The following is a 25,008-nucleotide window of genomic DNA, read 5'->3' on the forward strand; positions in this document are numbered from 1 at the left end:
AAGTTGGATTTTTTCTAATCACTCTCTCTCTCTCTCTCTCTCTCTCTATCTACTCTCTCTATATATATATATATATATATATATATATATATATTATTTATTTTTTTTTTTTTTTTTCCCCAGATTTAACCCTGTCTGTGGTGAGTCTGCGGTAGAGCGATGTTATTCAGTCAGTCTAGTCACACCGTGATTTGACAGCTGTGCAGAGGTAAGTTCATTCTTCACACAACTATTTCTGTTGCTTCTCATGTGAGCAGCTGCTCAATGTCTTCCAGGAGAGACAGTCTTGAGAATGTATTTTAGCATTTAGCCAATCACTAGTTTGAAAAGAACTAATAAGAGAGAACTTTAGACATTAACTGAATGATGGAAATTACCAGTGTGATCACGCTGTTACAAATGATTCTTTGGCCAGCTTATCTGCTAACTTACCTCAAAGTTCTGGTCTCACAATGGTCGACTTCACCAGAGGAAAAATGATTTTAATGTTACATAGACACGTTAGGATACTGACATCTCTGGTCAACAAAAATTCATAAACCAGCACGTCTGATTCTTGGTTTACTAGCTTTCCTTGAACAGATTTCAGTACTAAAAGACATTTTCTTTATTTGTGCCCACACACCACAGCAACTTGGGAACAATCCACCTCCAACACAAGCCACCTGGAGGGGGGGCTCGCTGTCAGCAAGAGCTTTCAAGCTTGTCTTTCCCACCTCTACATAATAAGTGCTGTGTTGTTAATTACAAACATTGAAAGTCCTTCTTGAGGCCCATGTGCCCGAATGCAGAGTTATGTACTTATGATTGACATATTGCCTACTTTTTGTGTTCTAGGTGAGTGATTAGTGTTGACAACAGGCTCCCAGAACGATGGAGTCCTACAGAGGCTGGCCTGCCTTAGAGCTGCAAAATGATTTCAACATTAGATTGTTGGTCTTGAACCAGTACACCAACCAAAAATGGACAAAAGGAAATCTGGAAGGTAAAAGACAATGTACATAATGTGTGAATAGATTTAGCCCAATGTGACATATTTAAAATGCTAATTTTTCTTTGACCAGTGGTCAAAGACCCAAAGATATATGATTTTAAAATATGAAACAAAAAACAGCAAATGTTTTGTATTCTTTTAATTGTTAAATGACAGATATGACCTACAGAACAAAGGTATGAAAAAGGAGAATAAGCATGATAGTCTGACAGAAAAGTGCAAGATTTCAGATAATTAACATCAGAAATTAAGCATTTTTTAAACCTCAGTAAGCTATAACACAATTTTAATGTACTGTACATTCTTCATCTAGAACAGAATGTAGTGAGCTAAACATCACAAGTTCTAAAGTTGTGGCTTTCAGCAGCCTGAACTATTCCTGGAAGACTACGTGAAGATGTCTCTGTAACAAGTACACAGTAGAACCACTGATCATTTTATCTGGCAGGGATCAAGCCTCAGCGTGCAGTCACATTTAGTTCCTTTTAGTAAATTTGTTCTTAGAGAGAGATAAAGTGCAGTAGGAGTTTACTGAGTGTGTAGTGAAAGGTGGATGTTCCTCAGCTGAATACAAAGTAAACTACAGAGAGATCTGCCTCGCTATTTCAACTGTTATAAAAATGTGAGACATGTTCAGTGCTGTAGTAGTGGCTATGCTGATACCACTGTCAGAAAATGAGCCAGTAAATTAGTGGTTTACTAGAAGCTGTCTGTTGCCTTTCACAAAGAGAATAACGGAGATATGAAAAGTGACACTAAATTTTAACTGTTGTCACTTAAAAAGTAAAATCAAACCGATAATATAGAAAATACCAAACAAACTCCAGCACAGCCAAGAAACTATATAATAAATTGCACATCAAAGTAAAAAAAAAGTCAGCATCTTTTGTCTATAAAGTGAACAGAAACGATATACAAATTTAGAGTGCTTACTCTGACTCTGGAGTCATTTGATGGTAAATGTGGATACAATGGCATCAGCCAAAAGTTGACTATAGATCAGTATGTAAAGGAAAAGTTTAGCTTTGCTTATTTGCCTCATTGCAGAGAGGTAGATTAGATCAGCACCACTCTTATTAGATTAGCTAGCATTAAGACCCAAAACAGGGAGAGGCTGCATAGATGTACTTGGTGGGTGGATAAATTGTTTGCCAAGAAAAAGATCCATTATGTACCTCCCCCTTCAAACCACAAGCTGTTCTTATCTGTGTGCAGATTAAACAACAAAAACGGGTATGTGACCATTAAGGCTGCTGGGAGGTGTATTTTGGCTAGCAGTTTAGCCCTGCTTCCAGTCTTTATGCTAAGCTAACTGCCTCTTGGCTCTGGATCTAACTCTTGGCAGAAAAGCAAAAAACATTTAACTGTTCCTTTAACTGCCACCTTCCCACATAACCAGCTTAATAATAGTGACTTTGCTCTATAAATCTATTTGAACAGTTAAATATTGAGGATTTCCAGCCATTGTGACACAGAAAAGTGTGCAAGGCTTGTTAGCAGCTCCCTTTATTTGCTGAGATAGTGTTAGTGAAAAAAAAAAAAAAAGATGGTGTACAGTACTATGTGAAGGTTAATTATTTAGCCATCCTGGAGCGAAGACGCCTCTTAATGATCTGGTGGTCGCTCTCTTTCTCCTCTGGCTCCATGCTGATGATCTAAAACAAGAAAAGAAGGAACAGAATGTTAGAAATGAGTGCGTATAACTGCAGGGTTGTAATTACAGGGGTGCAGACACACTTTTAACAACCAATCAGAAGACCACGCACTTAGAGGATCGGCCAGTGCCATGAATTGATCCATGTGCTTATCAAGTGACTCATTCATGCTATTAAAATGGAATAATTACATGAATAAATGCACCAGCTTTGTTTATTAATGCACTGAAGTGACATAGTTGTAAAGGGTCAGCTTACACACACACACAAAATGCACTGACCCTTTATCTTCATGAACATGTTAAAAGCAACTTGCTGCTAAGATTAGAGACAGATAAACTCACATAAACTCTGCTCTACTGTGCACAAAGTTGTGTAGGTTTCTTCAGCCAAGCTACATTGACACACTCACCGAGAGCCTTCACTGTAACACAGTGAATGCAAACATGATTTATTTGTGTTGCTCAAAGCTCTAAAAACTGAAACAAACAGGAAAGTCTTGTTCCAAAATCGATGTTCCGATCAGTCTGGATAATTAACAGACCTCCCTGAGGTCAAGTTTAACTGAGGTCAGTCCTTCAGTGGAAACTTGTGTCAATTAAAAGTGTCCAGAGTGAGGAACCAGTCTTTACTGTTATCTGACTGTTGTAGCTTTTTTGTCTCTCATTGCAGGACGTTTATCATATGTGACAAGTCTCAAGATGTAATGGTTGGTTTTGACATTCACCATCCGGTAAGTCAGCTGACTTTGGCCCATTTTGTGTGATTTGTTTATCAGTATGTATTAGGGATAAACCGATTATTGGCGCTGATATTCGGCATTTTGACGTATATCGGCATCAGGCTTTTTTTTTTTTAATCCGATGACCGATAGGAGATCAATTTAAAACTGGGTTATTTTGACTCTGATGCAGCTGTGCCTCTCTGTCTGCAGTCATTACTCTGTCTCCAGCATTGTCCCGCCCACAGCACCATCTGATTGTTACCTGTGCCGTGGCTCTGCGTGTAACCAGCCAATCAGCAGTGAAAGCTGTGCATGCACAGTGTTCATACACAAACGGCGGAGAGGAGAAAAAGTTTTGCCGGGTGGAGAAGCTCTGAGCTAAGAGATGCTGCTGACCCTGGAAACTCCCTGCTTTTTTTGTTTTTGTTTGAACTTAAAACAAAGATAAGTGAAAGACAAAATAACATTTCAGTGATATTGAAATTTTGGAAAACTTTAGGGAGCTTTTTATTTGTTTAAGCTTTCATTTAACTTTATAAGACATGCTGCTGAGCCTGAGAGCTCCCTGCACTTTTTGTTAGACAATAAAAATCTTTGTTTTAAAATTCTAAGATAAAATAAAAACCCTTTAACATGTTGCAAATCTGAAAAGCTGTTTAATAAACATGCTTAAAGGCATTTAAACAAAGTGTTGGAGTTTGTATTATTAAAAATTTTGACGCCAATATTTTCACTTTTACTGCAAATGGATATCGGCTCCAAATATTGGTTATCGGCCTCCTTGACTACTAATAATTAAGTATTGGTATCGGCCCTGAAAAAAACCATATCTGTCTATCTCTAGTATGTATTGTAGGTTACTTGTCAGTTGAAGCGCCTCTATTTACTATTCATAAGCAAATTATAAAAGTTTCATAAATGGTCAATAACATATTTTAAGTGTTTATTAATGTGCAATATTTATCAAGTTAACAATTTTAACTTCTCATATGAAGAGATATTATTAGAACTATGTTTTACTATATTAATCATCTGTTCATACTGCTTCTGAATGCCAGACAGGTGGAGTTAAAGTTAGGTGTCACCAAACAGTGAAAAAAATTATCCTTTGAATTTTTTTGATAATACAGTACAAATATAATACTTTGGTTTTGGATTGGTGCCAAATCAATACTTTTACTGACACTTTTTTGAAGAGTGTTACATTTCTTTCTGCAGTTCCCTTGGATCCCATTTAACAAATTCACTTTAACTTCTCAAATGGTGAATGGCTCAGCGAGAGAGAGCAGCAGCGGTTGAACGAAGAAGAGAGAGCAGCGTTAGCGAGAACAAAGCAGCAAATTGGAGAAATAAAATGTAATATTCACCCACAGGGTCTCTGCTGATGAATACACCACCACAACACTCTGCTACGTACTGATTGAGAGAGATTATTTTTCTATGAGTCCTATATGTTGTTTGTCAGGGGAAATCCTACCTATTATACCTGTAACTCAGCATATCTGATCAAAAAATTAATCTGGCCTAAGTTTTCCATACTGTGCACTACTACCCACTACTGTGGGCACCAAAGAAAGTATCAAGGTCGATACCCTGATGTAGGGTTACTGTGTGTGTTGGTAGAATGAGCATAATGTATAATGGCAAGCGTGTGTCAAGACTCACTGGGTGTGAGGGCATGTCCATGGGGGAGGAAATTTCAGGCCTGTAGAGCTTCCTTTTGTTCTTCTTGGCTCTCAGACTGAGGGATGAAGAGGAGGAAGAGGAGGCTGCTGAGTCTGCATCACCCCGGCCGCTCACCAGACTCATCATCTTCTTGGCTGCAGGGACAAATTTAGACATGAGAAACCTGCTGAAGAGATACTTTGCATAAGTCTTCAGCTGATTGCTCAGTTTTACATTGGTGAACTGCTTGATTTCATTAAATACATGCATCCATTTCCACAGTAAATCTGGAGCATTAGTGTAATTATTTTACAAGTAAGATCATGACTGAGTAGACCATCAGTCTCAACTCAAATTTATATTTGAATATGTAAATCCACCATGGTTGGCATTTAATATCTAATTTAAAAAAAAAAAAAAAGACTAGGGCACAGGAGGGGAAAGAGTTGAGGGCAATCAGGATGGGAGGAAGTGAAATAACAAAGATAAAAGATGAGTGAAGGTGAGAGATGAAGGATCGAGGGACAGGAGGAGGGAACAGTGAGCGGCAGAAAAAGAGAGAGAGATGGAGAGAGAGATGGAAGGAGGATCAGATGGCGTCAGACGACAGCACCCTTGTGTTAGAACCCTGGGGCGACAATTAATTGACCGAGTGAAACTGCCGGTCCCTGAGGATAAAATGCAGAGATGACTCTGGTTGATTCCAGTATGTTCCCTGTCTTAACTTTCTCCTCTAAGCCATCATTAGTTTCCCAAACTCACTGTCCTTGCCCGGTTACTTTGTCAAACCTGCGTTATCCTTTCGCCAAATGACTCCGGCAGGAACTCCGAGTTATGTCCTTGTGTGACCTTATGCTTTGCAGGTTTTTAACTGCAAAATTTAAAAATTCTAAAAACCCTTCTGGGGTATGTGATTGCCCTGTGGACTATCAGTGAATGACAGTGGTTGAATGAATATAATGCATCAGAAAGCAGTGGGGAGGATATCCTGTATATATAAGCTGTGTTTATGCCTGCGTGTAGGTACACTGGTTATGAGAAGCCCCAAGCTAGTAACCTTGGTGTGTTTTTTTTTTTTTTTTTTTTTTTTTGGAACACTGAAGATCATTTTAAGTATCACCAAAACAGAATTTCATTATCTCATAATATTGCATCAGTGAAGCAATTTCTATAAAGGGCAGACACTGATCAGACTGATGCAGGCTTTCATCATTAACAGGCCTGAGTACTACAGTGCTCAGGTTTGCTTTTATTCCAAGATGCCTCCAGATAAACTGCAGATCATTTAAACTGCAGCAGCAGCTCACCAGGAGCAGAAGGGGAGCATGCATCACACTTGTTTTAATGTCAGTTTATTAGTCGCCTGTTGGTTTTAAAATATACTTAAGGTTGTGTTATTGGTTCTCAAAAGCTGCTAGTGCCTAAAACATCCTTTAAAGGATATTTTTACTGTCAAATATTCCCATGAAAAGACCAAATCCAACCATGGGTTAGTCCGTCTCCTGATACTTCGACTTCCCTACCCTGTCTGTGGCTGGTTTATGGTGTCTAAGGACTGGTTCTTAAGATGTGCTGTCTGACTACATTGGAAATCAAATGTGTTTATGGTTATTTTGAATGGCCACACTGGAAGGAGGAGTGAAAAGCGATGTTGTTTAAAAATGGGGATAATAAGTCTCTCCAGGAAGACATACACAGTGTTGTTCACATTAAATGTACCACAAAGAGTTGTGTAACAAATTTAAAAAGACAGAGTTACTATCCCCGTTAAGACTTTCTTTCAAGTGGGTGTAAATGTCTGATTTGTCTGCTTAAGCCACAGGGTCTTTGGTTGCTGCTGAAGATATTAATCCTTAAAGACAGTTCACAAATATATAGTGTTTTTTGTTTGTTTTAATGTTCAGTAATTTCCTAAAAGAGCTGGTTAATGTAGTTTTATACAGACATTATTCACACTGGAGGAAAGTGCATTTGTTGGGGACTATCTTCAATAGCAGATGAGTTCACTTTTGGTGCTATATTGAGTATTTGGGGCAGCAAGACAGTGTGTGTGTGGGACAGTCAAAATAAATTAGAGTGTGTGTTAATGGTAATGAAGGAGCATGTCACCCAGTGACACAGTGATGTGATTTTAATAGTTTTTGGCCAATAATAGAACTCTGTGGCACATAGGAATAAGATATATCAGGCTTTGGACACACACTTGTTAATTGTGGTTTTAACCTATTCTTTATTGTTGGTGTGATGGAAAATGTAGAATATTGCAAGCCTTTTTCCATAGAAAGACATTCTTTTTGAAAATATCTCATCAAAATACACTGACCTTTTTGGTTCCACAGAGAACAGCGAACACCTGTAGGTTCTTAAAATTTGTCACTGTCATAATTCTGTTCTACAGAGAATCAGATGAGAGTTAAATATCTCTGACAGTAAAGGGGTCACACACTGACACACTGACCTTTAGTGCCCAGCAGCGTGGGGGAGCTCTGCAGGAAGTCTCCGATCTTCTGCAGCGTGCCTTCCTTCCTGCTGCGGATGCTGCTCTGGGAGTCTTGGCGACCCGCTGGGGGAGCGATCTGATCACAGAACAGTGAACAGTGGCTGGTCTGTTAGCATATGCAGTTTTTTTTTTTTCTTTTACCATTTATTGTATTTTTGTTCTTATCTGTAAATGTATCAAAGTAGTAGCCATCACTAAAGCTGTGATAGCAGGATGGTTCTGTGATGCTGATAAAAACATTTTTTTAAAAGCCCCTTTTTAACATCCTAGGGGGATTCTTTCTTTTTCTCATCAGTTCTGTCGGCTACATCAACATTCTACTTACCACTACTTCATTTACCATCTAATTACTTAGACAAATGCTTAGCTGTAATAATAATTATTAATTCAGTTTTGAAGTGTTTTTCAAGTAACCCAATGACACTTCAGATACAGAAACAAGCAACAAGTCAAAACAGAATATAAATGAATAAAAAGCATGGCTAAGAAGTCTGTTATTGAAGACTAACTGTTACGAGTTACAAACACTGTGTTTGAACTCGTCAAAGTTAGAGACAGGGAGAGCTTTGCAGCAGACAACGGTGAATTGAAAAATGATGTGTGCGGTAGTAGGCAGTCTAACCAAATTACAGATACCACTGATTATGAAAAGAAAACTAAAATTATTGTCAGTTATTTCTCAAACTGTTCAGTGTGCACATTTGTTATTTTTTGGAACTCAATGTCATGAGTCAACTGTAAAGAAATGTATTTGGAAGGGTTGGTCAAGTCAACTTTACAAAAAAATGTACTCTGCTTTGTGAAACATGCATACAGAACTATACTAGGTAATTAAGCTGGACAATGAAATATTGTACATGAACTGAAATGACAAGCCTGTGAAAACAGAATACATAATGCAAAATAAATGTGACCTCCTCATGTAAGAATATGACTGCTTCAGTTTTACTGTACGGTCAACAAGTATTCTCCAGACATAGGTTTTGCTACATTTAGATGTTAACTATGAATATTTTATGTTAATACATGTATACTGCAGGGTGTAGCAGAACACATGTTCATGGTTATGCATGTATTTGCACGTCTGCATGTGTTTGTGTGTTGTGTGTTGTGTGTGTGTGTGTGTGTGTCTGCCTGGTTGTCACCTCCTCCTTGTGTGGGGTCAGCTTTGGCGTCAGTTTGGTCCTAGTGTTCCTTCTGTTCTCTGCCTCTACCTCTTCCTGGACACACACACACACAAAGAAGTGTTAGTGTGTGTGTAGGAGTCATCTGTACCAGAGGATTAGTAAGAGGCCAACAAGCAGAGAGAGCTAGAAGGAGCTAAAAACAACCACAACATGTTTCATAATGACAGGACAGTTTAGACGAGATGAGGCCGGTCATTAATACAAGAGGAGACATCAGGAGAAAAACATTCAGACACTTTGTGCATTGGCCTCAGTAGGCGGTCAATTCCACTTTTACCATTTTACCAGCCGGAATAATTTTCAAGGAGAGAAAACAAGCTCCAATTTAGTGTTATTTACCTGCCAGTGGGGCTCAAAGAGTTGACAAGCTCAACTACTACTAGTCAAAATATATTGTCTGAGTGTCTCAGAAACGCCCAATTAATCTTCACCAAAAGTGAAACTTTTGAGCAAGAGTCTGATGTCAATGACGAGCGCTGTTTTCCACCACGTGTGGAAAAACTTTCATTAGAGCCAAACAAAGCAAACAAAGAGTGTTTATGAGGTTTTATTCAGTCTTTGGTCAGAAAAAAATATGGAAGGAAGCCTTTGCCTTTAGGAGGAAAGTAAAAGAAAACAGCTCTTTTGATACCTCAGGCATGCCAGGGATAGCCAGCTCGCCTGCAAGTATTTCTCATCAAATGAAGCATTTTTCTCCCTGGTCTGTGGTCTGAGAGGTGATGAGTGGAATGACTTGATGGAAATGGTGTAGGAGTAAATGGAGAATGATTGCATAAAAACTGTCAATTTGGGCCTTTGCATGCATTCAATTCAGATCTTTTTGATTTGCGAGTTTCATATGTTACTGACTTGCTCTTTGCTTTGCTTAAGCGTTATTCAATCTCTGAAAGGGACCAGCAAAGAAACATAATCTTACTTGTGTTTCAAGCTATTGTTCTTCATGTTATATAAAATATCCCTAACTGACAATGTAAAGATGAACTTGGAAACCTTCCTAGCATTTGCCTTCCTACTCATTTTGCTTCAAACAGACTGGCCATTCCACATCGGGAGAAACAGTATCAAAAAATGAACAGGTAATACTATTTAAAAACCCAATGAGCTTAGTGATACCAACACAGTCAGAGATGTTATTATATGTTATTATATGTTTCAGTACAACAAATCCCTGGACATATTTTAGTACTCTAGAAAATGAAGCGATTCTGACTCACAAGGAGCCGATGGGGCCGAGGCCGACCTGAAAGAGGGTGGCTTGCTGGTTGGACAGAGCAGTGGGCGTGGTGGATGCTGTAAACATGCTCCACTTTGTAAAGCAGGAAAAAAAAAAGGTCAAAACATGTGGAGTCATCAGTGAGTCAGTGCAACGTTTTTAAAAATAATCTGAGGAAGGAAGGAAGAACGGAAAGAGGAGAGAGACATACGGAAGAAGAGATCTAAAAAAAAAAAAGTGAAGAACACACACAGTGGAGCTGGAGTGTGTGTCTGCGTGTGTGAGAGAGAAGAGAGAGAGAGAGAGAGTGAGGAGGAAAGAGCAAGAAAGAAGTGGAAAGATACAGAGGAGTAGTGATAAGTGATAGTGATAAAACCATAATTGGAGTGTTTGAAGAAAGTAAACAAGATGAAGTGTGTGTGTGTGAGAGAGAGAGAGAGAGAGAGAGAGAGAGAGAGAGAGAGAGACAGAGAGGGAGGGAGAGAGAGAGATGAGATGATAGAGGGACCGTGTGGAGAAAGTAAATGAGACATGAGATAATGTGAATCAAGAATGGGGACAGTGAAAGATGCAGAGAAGATAGTGAGAGGCAGAGATGTGTTTTTGAAGAATAACAGACTAATTCCCCTGTGTTATCATCTTTTAGTAAGTAACAAAAACATGTTCACATTCCTCAAGCTAGGTGTCCAAAAGATTTGAATTTGATATTAGCATCAGCTCAAACACTAAACTAGATTTAAGCAATAGCAACCGAGAGACTTCAGTGATGCTTGCGGACCTTCGGCGGAAGCGCCTCGGTCCTGACCGCATCACTGTAAACTGTATATGGCTGAGTAATATTTTTAGTGATGAGTAAGGTGTAAGCTGTTATGCTGATTTGAACACATTCTAAATGTCTTGTTGACCAATCAGATTGCTTGGTCGGAACTACTTGTTGTATAATTTGCAATGGTGGCACGGTTTCTAAATAACCTTCTGTGCTGCGATATCTCGGGACTCATACACAATACAGGTATTTCTGCAATAAGTCAACAGCACTTCTTTTGACAGGGCCACAAAACTTAAAAACAAAAGTCATAAAAGTTAAAAATTCTGATTTTCTGGGACAGCAGCGATGTCTCCTATAAAGAAAAGCCACACCATCATCAATAAATCATTAAGAACTCATCAGCTGAACAGGCAGACATCACTGGCTGGAAGAGATGAGGCTTCATGAGAGACGGAGAGAGGAGGACGGAGAGTTGGAGGAATGAATGAAAGAGGTTACGGAACAAAAAGACAAGTGGAGAGATAGGTAACCAGAGCAAAATGGAGAGAGACAGAAGAAAAGAATGATTGTGTGCGCAAGAGTAAAAGGTGAAGCAGTTTATTTGCTTGTGTGTGTTCATGTCGTGCCAGTTTACACATTCCTGCCTGCCAACACTCCAAAAATTGAATGGTGCAGGAGTCTGGATGGCTGATGAAATCGGCTGCCGTATCACTGCTGGGTCACTGCCTACAGATGTCAAACCCATCAGATAAGAAACCCACTTTAGCATGCAGCTCCCTGCCTGAGTGTCACATGGATGAAATACGAGCACTCTATTTAAGAGGTAGCAATTAAATTTAAATTATTCCATTGATTTTGACAAAATAATTACTTTGAAAAAACAAGACAATTGGCAAGATGATTGGAAGCATCTACTTTGCATTTCACAATGTCTTAGAAGCGTGGTGCAGGAAGAGAAATGTATTTTCTCATATAACAAGAAAAATAATCCTCATCAGACCTCTGCGCACCACCACAATTAATTTGAAACAAAGCCACTGAAGTGTAGAGCTTCAGCTTTAATTTGAGAGGTTTAATGAAAATATGGCATTAACCTGTTAGGAATTACAGGCATTTTTATGCATAGTCCCTGCATTTTCAGAAGCTTAAAAGGAATTGGACAATTGACAGTTTCATGGCCGGATGTGGCCTGGTCCCTCGTTATATCATGATACTTTAATCAAATAATGGGTCTAGAGTTGATTCCGTGTGTTGAATTTGTGTTTGGCAGCTGTTCATAGGAACTATCAATATGTGGTTCAAAGAGGAGCTGATGCAAGTGAAGGAGGCCATCATTAGGCTGAAAAAACAACAAAGACCAAAAAAGAGACAAATGGCAGAAACTTTACGAGTGGCCAAATCAACAATTTGGTATATTCTTAAAAAGAAGGAATGCACCGACTCAACACCAAAAAGCCTGAAAGACCTCAGAGAACAACTAAAGCGGATGACTGTACAACTCTTTCCTTAATAACAGCCAGAAGAACACTGTCAAGGAGGCAGGCACGTTATTGTCGAAATCCACAATCAAGAGACACCTGTATGTAAATACAGAGAGTTTAACACACAAGGTGCAAACCACTGGTAACACTCAAGAACAGGAAAGCCAGATTAGACTTTGCCTGTAAACATTTTTTTAAACATTTGTCCAGTTCTGGAAGAAGATTCTTTGGACAGATAAAACCAAAAGGAACCTGTACCAGAACTGTGGGAAGAGAAGAGAATGGAGAACGAAAGGGAAAGATCATGATCTAAAACATACCACATCATCTGTCAAACATAGTGGAGGCAGTGTTAGGGCATGGGCATGTATGGCTGCCCATGTAACTAGGTCACTCTTGTTTATGGCCCAGTTTATTAGTTTATAGTTTAGGGCTATACTATGCTCAGATTCAGCCAAATACTGCAAAACAGATAGGACACTGCTTCCCAGTACAGATGGGTAATGACCAAAAAACACTGCGAAAACAACCCAAGAGTTTCTCAAAGCAAAGAAATGGAATCTTCTCCAGTGTCCAAGTCAGTCATCTGACCTCAACCCAGCTGAGGATGTTTTTCACTTACTGAAAACAAAACCAAAGGCAGAAACACCAACAAACAAGCAACAACTGCAGGCAGCTACAGTAAGCAGCATTTTGTGATGTTCAGGAGTCCCAGACAGATGCTGACTGCAAAAGATTTTCATCCAAGTATTAAAAATATTTCTTGTATTTATTATTTATTTATTATTATTTCACTTTTACACCTCTGTAAATGCAACGACTGTGTAACTAGCTGTGTTTTCTTTACGGTTAATGCCATATTTTTGTTCAGTCGAATTAAAGCTTAAAGTCTACACTTGAATCGCATCTTGTGGCTTTGTTTAAAATCCACTGTGGTGACATATGGAGAAAAAATTTACAAAAATCGTGTCACTAGCCAAACACTTGTAACTTAATAAAACCCTACTATATAAAATGATGTTTAAAGCGTTCTGATGCTTGATTCTGCAAAGCACAACAATCACCCAGAAATTTGTGGGAATGACACTTTCCCGAAAGGAAAATTGGGAACTTAAGTGCACTGTACTCTAAATCTGATTTCAGCTTAGACTGTGCGGACTCATAATTATGACATTTTATCAAGATGTAAACGGGCAGATGTGAGGGCAATTTCCAAGTGTAGTTGTATGAGAAGTAATTCCAGTATTGACTCCACACTCAGCTGGGAGCAGTGTGGGCCTGTGTTCATACAAGCAACCCTGTAATAATAATTTTACACTTTGACCCCAAGTTATCCGCTCAAGTGTCCTTGAAAAAGGAACTGAATCCCAGCCATTTCCAGAAGCACTGCCCTGCGGCTCAACCTCAACTCTGATCTCCTCTGTGGGAGCGAGGAACGGGCTAGCGCTAGATTTTACTCCCTGAAAGACATCAAGGGTTTTTTTTTTTTTCCAGATACTCTCCGGTCAACATGATGCAAACAGAAAGAAACATGGTTTACAAAGGAAATGGCGGGAAGACTTACAATACCAACTCTGCTCTCAGTGGCTACATTTTCACACACACCAACAACCAAATGATCATGTGATCAAAGTGGAGCACATGTAAAATTCACACTATTACAATACTATTTGCCTTATAGCTGCAATGTGCACAATAAGATATGCAGTGTACTCTCAACTGAGTTGAAGGGAGCTGAAGGGAACTTCTAAACACCTTCGCTAGCTATAACCACATCCTGCAAAAGCACAGCAATCCAGCTGCTAAATGGCACTTGCTTTGAAAATTCTGCTACTTTTGACTGAAAATTATTTTTCTGAAAATTATTTTTCAGTCAAAAGACAAAAAAAAGACACAAATAACCTCTGTGCTTGTGTTAGAACCACCATGTGAACAATTTTATGTGATTATTCTGATAGCAGCTGCTATTTACTACTGTGCATTTCTGTGTGCCATGTTGCCTTTTTTCCTCTATTATACATTTTCAGATTCTTCACATAGTGGTTTCACTTCTTTCTTACATTTTCATTCACTAGTCACCCATCTCCTAAAAGAAGACAAATATATCATGCACCCCAAATGCATGAGACACCAGTGGCGTTTAATGATCTTGTTCACTCATATATTTGCATGTATGGTTGAGCCAGTAAGAGTACACAGCGTCTTACTTTCATATATGGAATTTCATTCTCTGGAGACCACGCAACCCACATCAATAAATCTCACACCCCCAACAATTGTATTGAATCCGACAGGATCCCCACCCATGTTGCAGCCCTATACTGCACCACAAGGTTATACCACATTAGCATCATGGAAGAAATTTGTTTTTGAGGTTGGATACAGGAGGGAATCTGTGACACGCAACCTAATGTGAAGGGAGCGTCTTCAGGCATTAGTCATTATTTAGCTCTGTGGCATGGAAACAAGTGAATAAATGGAACGCTCCAACAAGCAACCCATGTAAACATCCTCATTGGTATGATGCCTTACTCTGATTATTGGCTATAATCACATTATGTGCATGTAAATGTATCCCCCCTTTCCCCACTAAAGCTCAGTAGAGAGAGCAAAGCAGTTACACCATCTGTTTTCAAATCTTTACTGGTGCACGGAGGGCTGAAACAACATGCAGTCTTCTGCATCACATCCTTACTGTTACTCATTCATTCCTACATCTACTGTTGGACGGGAGCCAATGAAGAAACTGGAGGTGAAAAACACTGTTAAAGGACAACAACTCAAGTGTCTCTTGAGAAAAAGGTCTTCCCATTACTTTCTCATTAGGACAGTAGCCTTCTAGTCAGAAGAACTCTCTGTTCATGTTTACCCTTCTGCTGCTGCCAAACTGGAACTTGCATAAAATTCTTTACCAAATCATGTAACATGTTCAGAAAATAAAACTATACTAATACTGTAAATGATGATGAAGAATGTGATGACTGTGATAGGGAATGTTTGTTTGTCTTATGAGTTTGAATGGATGAAAACATGATGCTGTTTAGTATAGGAAAAAAGGTACCTCTTGTGTTGTTCGTCGTTTACTCCTCCTGAAAATGTGAGACTTTGGAAAGGAAACAACTTGATTAAAAACAAGCCAATGATGCACTGTCAGAGCATTCTGAAGTTGAACAATAATCTATTCACTCCAACAACATTCACATTCAGACACACATTCCAACACACATTCAGACTCACATTGCATGCTCAATGCTAACAGACTCAGAGGAGGCAGGAGACTACTCACCTACCAGTATCTGTATGTGTGTTGGTTACACACATACAGACACACATAGATTTAAACAGTTTAAACATATACTACATGTTAATTAGTAATCAATCATCCTGTCTCTGATCTCAATGCAATGCTAACTGCCTGCTTTTTTAAGCCTAATCTTTACTAAATAAATATGACTGTGGTATTGATCGTCTAATCTAAAAAACAACAAGAAAGCGAATAAGTGCATTTCCCTAAACCATTATGTTAAGGTCTGTTTCCTGCACAGTCTTTGTTGTCTTTGTTTCTAGTGAACAGGTTTGACTAGAGCCCACAAGTTGTCTGTGTATTATGGCTGCTTGCTTGTTAGTATATGTAGTTGATTTGTTCACAGTACTTTTCACACAGTACTTATGAGAGAGAAATGGCACACAAAATATTTACATATAAATATATACACCTAAGTAACAACTCATGTATCTTTTCAGTTACATTCTGTGTTTGTCGTGACCTATTCAGACACTTGAGATGAAAGCAGCTGACATGTTTAATGTTTCATCTCAATTTAAAAGAAAGCATTAAAAGTTTATATACTCCAGGCTTTTGATGGGATTTGATGTAAAGTGCCACTGGTGCCACCATGGGGTACAGTCTCTTTATCAAGGTCTGCAGAACCCCAAGTGTTCCACTACTCCCTGTTGCATTCATGTTTAATGTTCAAACCCAATAAGTTCTCTCATGTATGTTTGGAGATGCATATCACCCGTATACATTTCGTGTTGTTCACAGAGGGAGGACATTAATATTTATGGGCCTAAAGTATGTATTTACAAACTTGTTTGTCATTTTATGTGTATATGCACATGTTCACTGCCTTCTGTGAAGCTGAAGCCCAGCTACAGAAAGATCACAAGGAACACACAGGAAGACATATATAACCAAAATGGAAGCATTGTTAAAGATTTATGTGCTGGTGTGGCACTAAGCGCTAAGGTCTGTGTCTTTTGAGGCCACAAAACTTTTTCAGTTACACTTCATTAGTGCTGGAGGGAATATTTGCACTGAAAGCTACTCTAGTTAAATGCATTAACTGATTATCAGGTCATATTCTACTTTATATTATTAAGGTCATTTTAATATTATCCCCTTGAGGTATACACAATGACAGCAACACTTGAAACACATTTCAATTGACAATGCAGGCCAATACAACATCACCACTAACAGCCTGAAAAAAATATCAAGAGATCAAAGGGGGTAGGGTCGTCTTTTTTTACTCCACAATCCTAAAACCAACAATGAATTTGTCCTAACAAGTACTGGTTGTGTAGCATCAACTTGTTACCATTTATGCCTCATGAAACTCCACTTGCACTCAAAGCCTATTAAGAACACTAAACCCTGCACTCTACCACTCTGAAACTCCAGGCAGATGTAATTCGCTTATGTACATACTGTGTAACTACTAATGCATAGCAGGTCTAGAAATTAAAACTACACTCACCTACCATTTCTTTGCATTGTCGACTTTTGTGTTTGATGGTCTCAATTTACTGAAAAAAATAAAAAATGAACTGTGGCCCCAAAACCACAGGAGTTAATCTGTGTTTTCTTTGTGAATGTTTAAAGCCCGACTGATTTAGTGTACCGAGGATAAGAGGCATGCTTGAGTCCACATAATTCATTAGAGGGATGTTTTCCCTAATCAGCACCTTCACACTAACCTATTTAAAACTGAAGACAGCTCTGCGAATTTCCTTTGCTAAAGAGAAGGTTAAGAATAAATTATTGTTTGTATGTAAAAGAAGATATATCTGCAGAAGTTTAAATTTACTCTACCTTGCTCCAATGTGGATCTCAGAGGGAAGCCTTTACTTGAAGGATTATTTTTGGATGTTTTCCTAATTGATGTCATGTGATGTCCAGCTGTCCAGCCATATGGTCTCATATTCAAGCAACTTACACTCAGATAATCTAACAAGAATCACTAGTGCAGTAGCAAACAAAACCAAAAAAGCTTGATGTAATTATTTTGTCAAAGGCACTGTAGAGAATCCATTTGTGCTCCATTACCACACAGCTTTATCTAATGTGATATAATGTTTTCAATCACTTTCCCCTTTCTTCCACATTTGTGTTGAGGAATCACAACAACAGCCAAACAGAAAGTGGCGCACCATAAATACTCACCCACTCTATCCAGTTAATGAAGAGCTAAAGAGTGAAACTGAGCGAGATGGATGCGTTGTTGTTTTCTTTTGACTGACCTGAAAAATGCAAATCTGCCATTCTGGCTGAAAGCTTTGAGGACCTGACTGTCTCTCTGCCTGTCCGCTCTCTCACTCTCACTCTCTCCCTGACCTCTGTGAGGCTCTATTAAGTGTCGTCCCATTAATCAGTGGTGAACCTGCTCTCTGCCTGTGCTCCTGCTGACTCTCGGCTGGATCAAGGATAGGCCAAGATCCTGCTGGCAGACAGACCCGCAGAGAGAGGGAAATTGACAGAGGGGATCAGACAGAGAATTTCTCTGCTGATCAGTTTCAGATGATCTAAAACGCCCTCTGGTGATCAAACTCCATGTGCCTTACCCTGACTAAGAGTCGCTTAATGCAGTAAACATACTATATTAACTCCCAGTTTCAAAGGAACTAAATAAAAATATGTAATTCGTATTTTTAAGAGGCAATCTTGGAAATCAGTCGTGGTATTGCAGGAAACTGCAACAACACATTTTTAGTAGTGGTATAGAGACATCATGTGAGCAGCAGTAAGTCATTTTTCACTAAGGGACAGAGAGACTTCAAAACAAAACGCCACACAGCACTTATATGCTATTGTCCTAATGCTGTATTTGCTAACCTGCTGACAATAGAACATTTACACATCCAGCAAACAAAAAGTCAAAGTATCATTCATTTGGAGTAATGTTTGTGTCCATATGATCAATCTAGTTCCAACATTTACACTTCTTTTAGCTCAGGTTTAGTCGCCACCTATTCCTGAGAAAAATACCTGACTATGCAGCAGCTAAATGTTCTACTCTCTACAAACACAAACTTTATCTGCCTACCCTTTGGTGCTAAGCAGGTAGCATATACTTGAGAGTTATTAATCAGGGTTTCTGCAGGACGAGTGATCTTTCACAGTATTCTGAATCATTTGATATGCTATGACATGCAAATATCAAAAACATCACTTAAACAGCCTTTAAAAATTTCCAGCAACTACATGCAAATGTCATGAATGTTCTTTTCCAAAATCTGTTAAACTTTGAAATGAGAGCATGATTACTAGTTACATCAGAGTGAACACTTAACACTGAGTAATTCTTGCATGGGTTCGGCTGGCATTTTTATTCTGTTGAAGAGCTCCACCACATCTAGTGACGCACATAAAATTTCCAAATACAAGACCTTCTTGGGTAAATCCTAACCCACCAGAATAGGTCTTTTGTCTTGTCTTGGTGTTACAGTATATATTTATCCCTTATTTCCACGTAGTTATTTCTCCAGTGGGCCTCCATGAGGACAACTGACGCAGTTGGTAAGAGTTTTGTGATGGAACTGGAAAGCCTCTATTAGAGGCTGTGTAACTGGAGTGGGAGAGGGACTGTGAGCGCTAACTGTGATCCATTGCATGCTGTGTCAAAGGGGACAGTAAATTTCAGTAAGTATAGGCTGTGTCACTTTGTACGGTGTGGTTTTGTGCATACATATAGTGACGCAATCAGCCAACACGGACTTTAAGGTTAAGGTTTACTATAGTGCAGTAACTATAGTCAAGTGTGTATAAATATGTGACAGTGCAAGAAGGTAAGGTATTATCATGTTTGCTGGGTTTGCTCTTGACAGTTAATTAGTACATCCTATGTCTCTTTCAGTAATGGTAAAGGCAACTTAAACACATTGCACCGTGTCTGAGAGTTAATAATTACAGGCTATTACGTCTACTGACAATAGGACAGGTTGATGTGTTTCCACTGGTACAGCAAGTACACACATTTTCATTTCAAAATGTGTGTGAAAAAGTGAAAACATGAAGGAGATGTCATGTTAATGGATGTGTACATTAAGTACAGGCTGTGCAGTTAGACTTCGCTCAGATCTAAACTCTCTCAGCAGCAACTGTCACTGCCGTGTCAGCTTCTTCTGCTCTCTTTTTACCCTCCTCCATTGATTTTTATTCTCTCTGCTGCCTATCCAACCACCCTACCCACAATCCCTCCTCTTTCATCTTGCCATCTAATTCCCCCACCACCACCACCCCACTACCAATCTCTGCTTCAGCTCTGCCTGCTTGCCACTTTTATCTCCCCCTTCTCTTTCCACCCTGCTTTCTCCTCTTTTCCTCCTAACTTCTTCTCCACTCCACTGCTGTATTCCCTCTGCTGTCTTTCTTCACCCGTCCTTCCTCTCTGTTTTGTTTCATTTAACTTTCTTTCTCCCTGGCTGGCATTTCTCCCCTCTAACCCTCAACCAATCTCTCTCAATTTGTTCTTTTCGTGCTTCCTCCACCTCTCTCTGCACTCTTTTTTCCTCAATTTACTTTATTTTGGCCCATTTCTCTCTTGGTTTAAAATTCACCTCTCCCTTTTGTTTTCTCGATACCTTCTCCTTTTTTCCTGTTGAGAACAAAACATTCCTTTCACCTTTTTTTCTTGCCTGCTACTGTATGAAGGCTGATAGGGTCATTGATGTATTGACACTGTCATGAACCTTGGGTGCTTGACAGCTCAAACCCGTTTTGTCATTTTTTTTTTTTTTTTTTTTCACATGTTCAGATAAGGTTGACTCCTTTGCCTTCCAAATGGAAACTGGGTCATTGCAGCAGCATTAACAGAGGTACTAATTAGAGAACAAAGAGTACAAAAAGAAAAAAAGGCAGACCATCTCTATGAAGCTGAATTGATTTCCCCCCAAAATTAAAAAAATAAATAAGTGCTCAAATGGCAAGAAGGTTTCCTTTACACCCAATGTTTAGAGACCCACTCTGAGAACTCTTGAAACATGTGGACTTTTACATGCTAAAGGTTTTCATGTAATTACTGTGCAGTTTTGGGCAACAAAAAATGTATATATTTATATATATAGAGAGAATTTGTCTGGGTCTCCCATGTTCCCATCTCAGTCTTTGTTTTACAGCTTTTTTAAAGAGGTGTGTTCCAGTTTATGAATGTTGACTGAAGTGCTCCAGATCCCAAGAATACAATCTGACACAATGTCACATCAGTTTAAATGTGCTGTAGAACCCCTCCCAAACACAAACACCTACATCTTTTTGTGGGCTTTTCATTACACCTCCCTCCCCTTTGTGTCTGTTCCAGTTCTCTCGCTTGAACCCAGCTCCGTCAGCAGAACAGCAGTCATTAGTAGAATTACTTTGGGGTTTTCATTGCAGAGCTTTCACCCCTTTGTAAATACTCCCACTGCTGGTATCAAAAGAGAAAATGTCGTCATACCAGCAGAGCGCGAGGAGACTGTGTCAAAGGAGCCTAGTTACATAGGGGGAGGACTTGTTACATGAACATGGCCTAATATGTTCCAGCTAATGAGCTTTTGTCAGAGTATCTTGGCACATAGCTAACAAATCTCCACATAGTTTTTCCTACTGACAGTTTTAAAATAATAATGTACAGTATCTAGTGTCTTCTTTCTCTCTGCCTTAGATTTTTGAGGAGCTGTCAGAATTCTGGAAAACAAAACCCATCTATAGGTCTGGTGCACTCACAAAATTGGTTTAATTACTGTACTATTTTGTCTTTTTCCTATGATCTAGTAAAAGTGACAGTATTCCAAGCCAGACTCATTCTGTTCCTAAAATGCATTTCTCATCAGTACCACCTCAAAACAAAATCACTATTCCTACACACCAAGAAAAGGATAACCAAAAACTAAAGTATATGTGAACAGTCTTTTCAACTTCTTGTTGTTTGTTGCTCTGTACCTATCAAAATATGTCTGCAGCCCCATGCTTCAAAAGACATTGACTGCCTGGTTGAATTGTTTACTTTAAAAAAAAAAAAAAAAAAAATCAGGTATCTATAGGTTTTGATCAAACTTTTAGACTTTTAGTGGATTTTATAGCTTTATTTAGTTTTTGTACAGCTTCTTATGTTTATACATTTAAGATTTTAGAAATTATTTTGTTAAATGAAAGCGTTTTGTACAACAACATCCTCCATAAAGTGAAGGAATCAAATACAGGTATTGGTCTTAGTACTGGGAACATCGGTATTGACTCTCTTTTACCTCTACTTTTAACTGTTAATAAACACTTAAGTGAGCAACATGTTTTAAGTTGTTGCATCACAAAGTTGATTCATTCAGTTTCTAAATAGCTTTCCTCTTGGTGCCATCTCAAAACGATCTTCATCTTTTATTCAGCAAGGTTCGCTTTCCGTGGAATGAAGATGACTGCAGTGTTACCATGCATCTGGGAAAACTGGGTCTCAAGAACATTTACATAAAGGCAGTAATTACACTTTCAGTTATTTTCAGTTACAAAAATACCAAAGCAACTTTAGCTGACTGCTGCAGTCAAGATGCCCATCTTTCACTACTCAAAACACTTCAATGTACAATTTAATTTATTTCAACAATTTAATTTATTTTAACAAAACGTAATATTATTTCCCCCTCAACTAGCAGCTTGTGTGCCTTCTCTACCCAAGCTTCATTTACTTTTTAAATGTCAAAGCCATCAGATTTTACACACTGCTGTAGAGGGCTAGTGTGACAGCATGTTGTAACAACAAAAACTTGGCATGACCTCCATTATATTTTTCCATAGGTAAAAATGTAATTTACCAGAATAAGCAGATTTCAAATAGAATAAGCTTTGTCAGTTTTGTTATTCTTAACATGGTAATAGCCTACATGTGTTCTGCATAGCATTCATACCCTTGCCCTTGGTGTCAAAAAGTTATTCAGGGAAGCTTGTTGTTACTGAAGGTGTGAAATTTGCTGTCAAAATACTACAAACAAGTCCCTGAGCAAGGATGTCAAACTGATGTATAACTGCCAACCTGCATTAAGATGGGATGCCACCATGACCGTGATCAACAGCCCCCAAAAAGGTGCAGCTAAATACTGTTATACAACAGGAGTAACTTGTGTAGATAACATGCACAGTACATACTGTACATACTGCTTGTATACAAAGGATAGTTATTTATCGTCAGAAGTTTATATGCTCTCAATTAAACAAAACACTAAGATATGTGAAGTAAGGATGTTAATGTTTGCATAAGAATACTGGTTAATTTAAACATGTTATTTAATCAAACATTTATATTTTGAGTTTTTCACCTTAAATCCAAGAATGGGAACTGGCTAATACTACATATGGCTGCGCATGGTTGATATCATCATCTCAATAACAAATAATATTTTCCAATATAGAGATGTATATCACCAATATGACAAATTACGTCTGCATATTTAAAACAAAAAATGTCTACTACTTATGCGTGTTGGGTTTTCAATTGCAGCTTGCTGAGAATAAAAAATGAATAAAGGGGGGGGGGGGGGGGGGGATCACAATATCAATCAGCTGGAGATTGATAAACAACTACTCAACTCTGACAGTACTAGTGCTACAGTACATTTTGGTGGTTTATATAATAAAGCTTGCAGTGACAGAGTACATGTAGCACTGTTACTGCATTAAAGGCTGCTAATGTATTAAATGTGTTTGTTTTGATGCCACATCAGAAAAAAACTAAATGTGCAAAACAAAAAGTTGTTTGCAAGTTAAATGTTTGCATCACTGTTCATTCACACCGCATGAAATGTATAGACCTGGCCTGTCAATTGCAGCACTTATCAAGACACCACTTGAAAACTGTTACACCCATGATGTTCATCTCAACCGTGACTATCAAGCCAAGTCACCGTCTCCTTTATTTGTCCTTCTGATATAATCTTTATACCATTATTTTGTGATTCTGTGTCGCCATGAACAAAATTGGTTTACTTCAGTGATGGCTCGTATTGCTGTTGCTATCAAAGTAACCTGATCAGTACTAAACTTAAAAACACTAAAAACACCGGGCACGTGCAAGTATGAATTACTGGCATAAGGTATTTTCATGCTTCAGCACTCAGAATATATCAGCACCTCCCAAAAGACTGTCTCTAGGGATTTTGTGGAAACAGGAGTGTACATTATGAGCAACAAGCAGCCAAGACTGTAGAATAGCAATAATGATGATATATAATATTACTGTGCAAGCGAGAATATTGTAATATAGCTATATTTGAAACTACCTTAACTTATCTTTTCCAATATCTACAATATGGAAACATTCTGAATTAGTAAAGTCAGTGAGAAGAAATAATGAGTGGAAACTGCAGTGTAAAATTATTGTTGCAATTGTGTGCAATCTTGTACTTTGGCTTTTGTTCAAACATGGACATGATGTGTTTTCAAGCTGTGTTTGTCAAAGAGAGAAAAAGAGAAGGAAAATAGTGAATAATCTCTGAAACCGAAGAGTCGCATAAGCTGTAACCAGCCTTAACCTTTGCAGGAAGTGACAGAGAAATGGTGATGTGACAAGTGAACTGTACCTGACCTTGTACTCCTCAGAGCGGGGTGTCTGTTCTCTGGGGAAGTGTGTATGTCTGTGTGTGTATATGTGTGCCATCAATAAAGTGTGAGTGTGTGTTTCTCCTTGTAAGAGATATTTATGATGAATGAGATTGTCTTCTCTGCACTGGTGGTAGATACAAGCATGTGAGTGTTTTTGCCATCTATAATGTATGCTTTACATCTATAGGAATAAGCTCTAGGTGTAATGTTAATGCCACTAAAACTGAGCATTTATACAAGTTTGAGCAATAATAATAACAATCAGAAATCATCAATAATAATCATATATTATATTTTGTCTATTTAGAGGCCAAAGCTCTGTGGTTGCACAGTTAAGAACTGGTGTTCTCCCTCTACCTACTCTGGTTTAAAAATATTTAGGAGTGAAAACAGATTATGTGATGTGTATGATTCAGTAGAGGTCACATATGATATTGCATCTCTGATGATCTAAGAGTGTCAATCACATAAAGGTCTGAAAAACTGATTATGAAAATGATATGCATTGGTTTACTTTGTATTTGCGAAACATGTATGTGCTGCTCTCTGGATAAGGTTTATATTAATCTGTGGTGTCTTGTAAATCTATGCAGACTGGACAGAGTATGTATGAAACAATAATTAATAACTTCATCATTATGCATTATGTATGCATTGCAATTGTGTTGTAGTTGCAATAGTCTGTCTGCAAATATACTAGAGTGTTGTGTTCTACGATACTATATAAAGATTTGGCATTTTCTTCTTTTTGCACGTGTGTGTGTACATTACATTGGACTTTCTATGGTAAAATGCATGTTTCTCTCTGAATTGTGCTCGTATCAGCATTTAGATGTGTAACACATCTTTGGGAGCCAAATGTAGCAGAGGCATTAGCCTACTTCCCTTGCATTAGTTGAAACAAATAAATTAACGTAAGTGCAGCTCCTCTACATTTAATAAAATTCCAGTGAGACGGTGTCCTGAAAACAACCT

At 38.4% G+C, this 25,008-nt stretch overlaps 1 protein-coding gene across 1 annotated transcript in view; it reads right to left on the minus strand.

Moving 5' to 3' along the window:
• Positions 1-1,118: 1,118 nt before the first annotated feature.
• The window catches only part of LOC108872889 (kinesin-like protein KIF20B), a 48,692-nt gene continuing 24,802 nt past the window's right edge, over positions 1,119-25,008 (minus strand). The window contains 5 exon segments of the mRNA XM_051076692.1: positions 1,119-2,649; positions 5,039-5,193; positions 7,497-7,614; positions 8,684-8,758; positions 15,250-15,291. Coding sequence (XP_050932649.1) covers positions 2,569-2,649; positions 5,039-5,193; positions 7,497-7,614; positions 8,684-8,758; positions 15,250-15,291 — 471 coding nt within the window. The 3' untranslated portion in view covers positions 1,119-2,568.

The sequence above is a fragment of the Lates calcarifer genome, linkage group LG16_LG22 (genome assembly GCF_001640805.2).
Source record: "Lates calcarifer isolate ASB-BC8 linkage group LG16_LG22, TLL_Latcal_v3, whole genome shotgun sequence".
NCBI lineage: Eukaryota > Metazoa > Chordata > Actinopteri > Centropomidae > Lates > Lates calcarifer.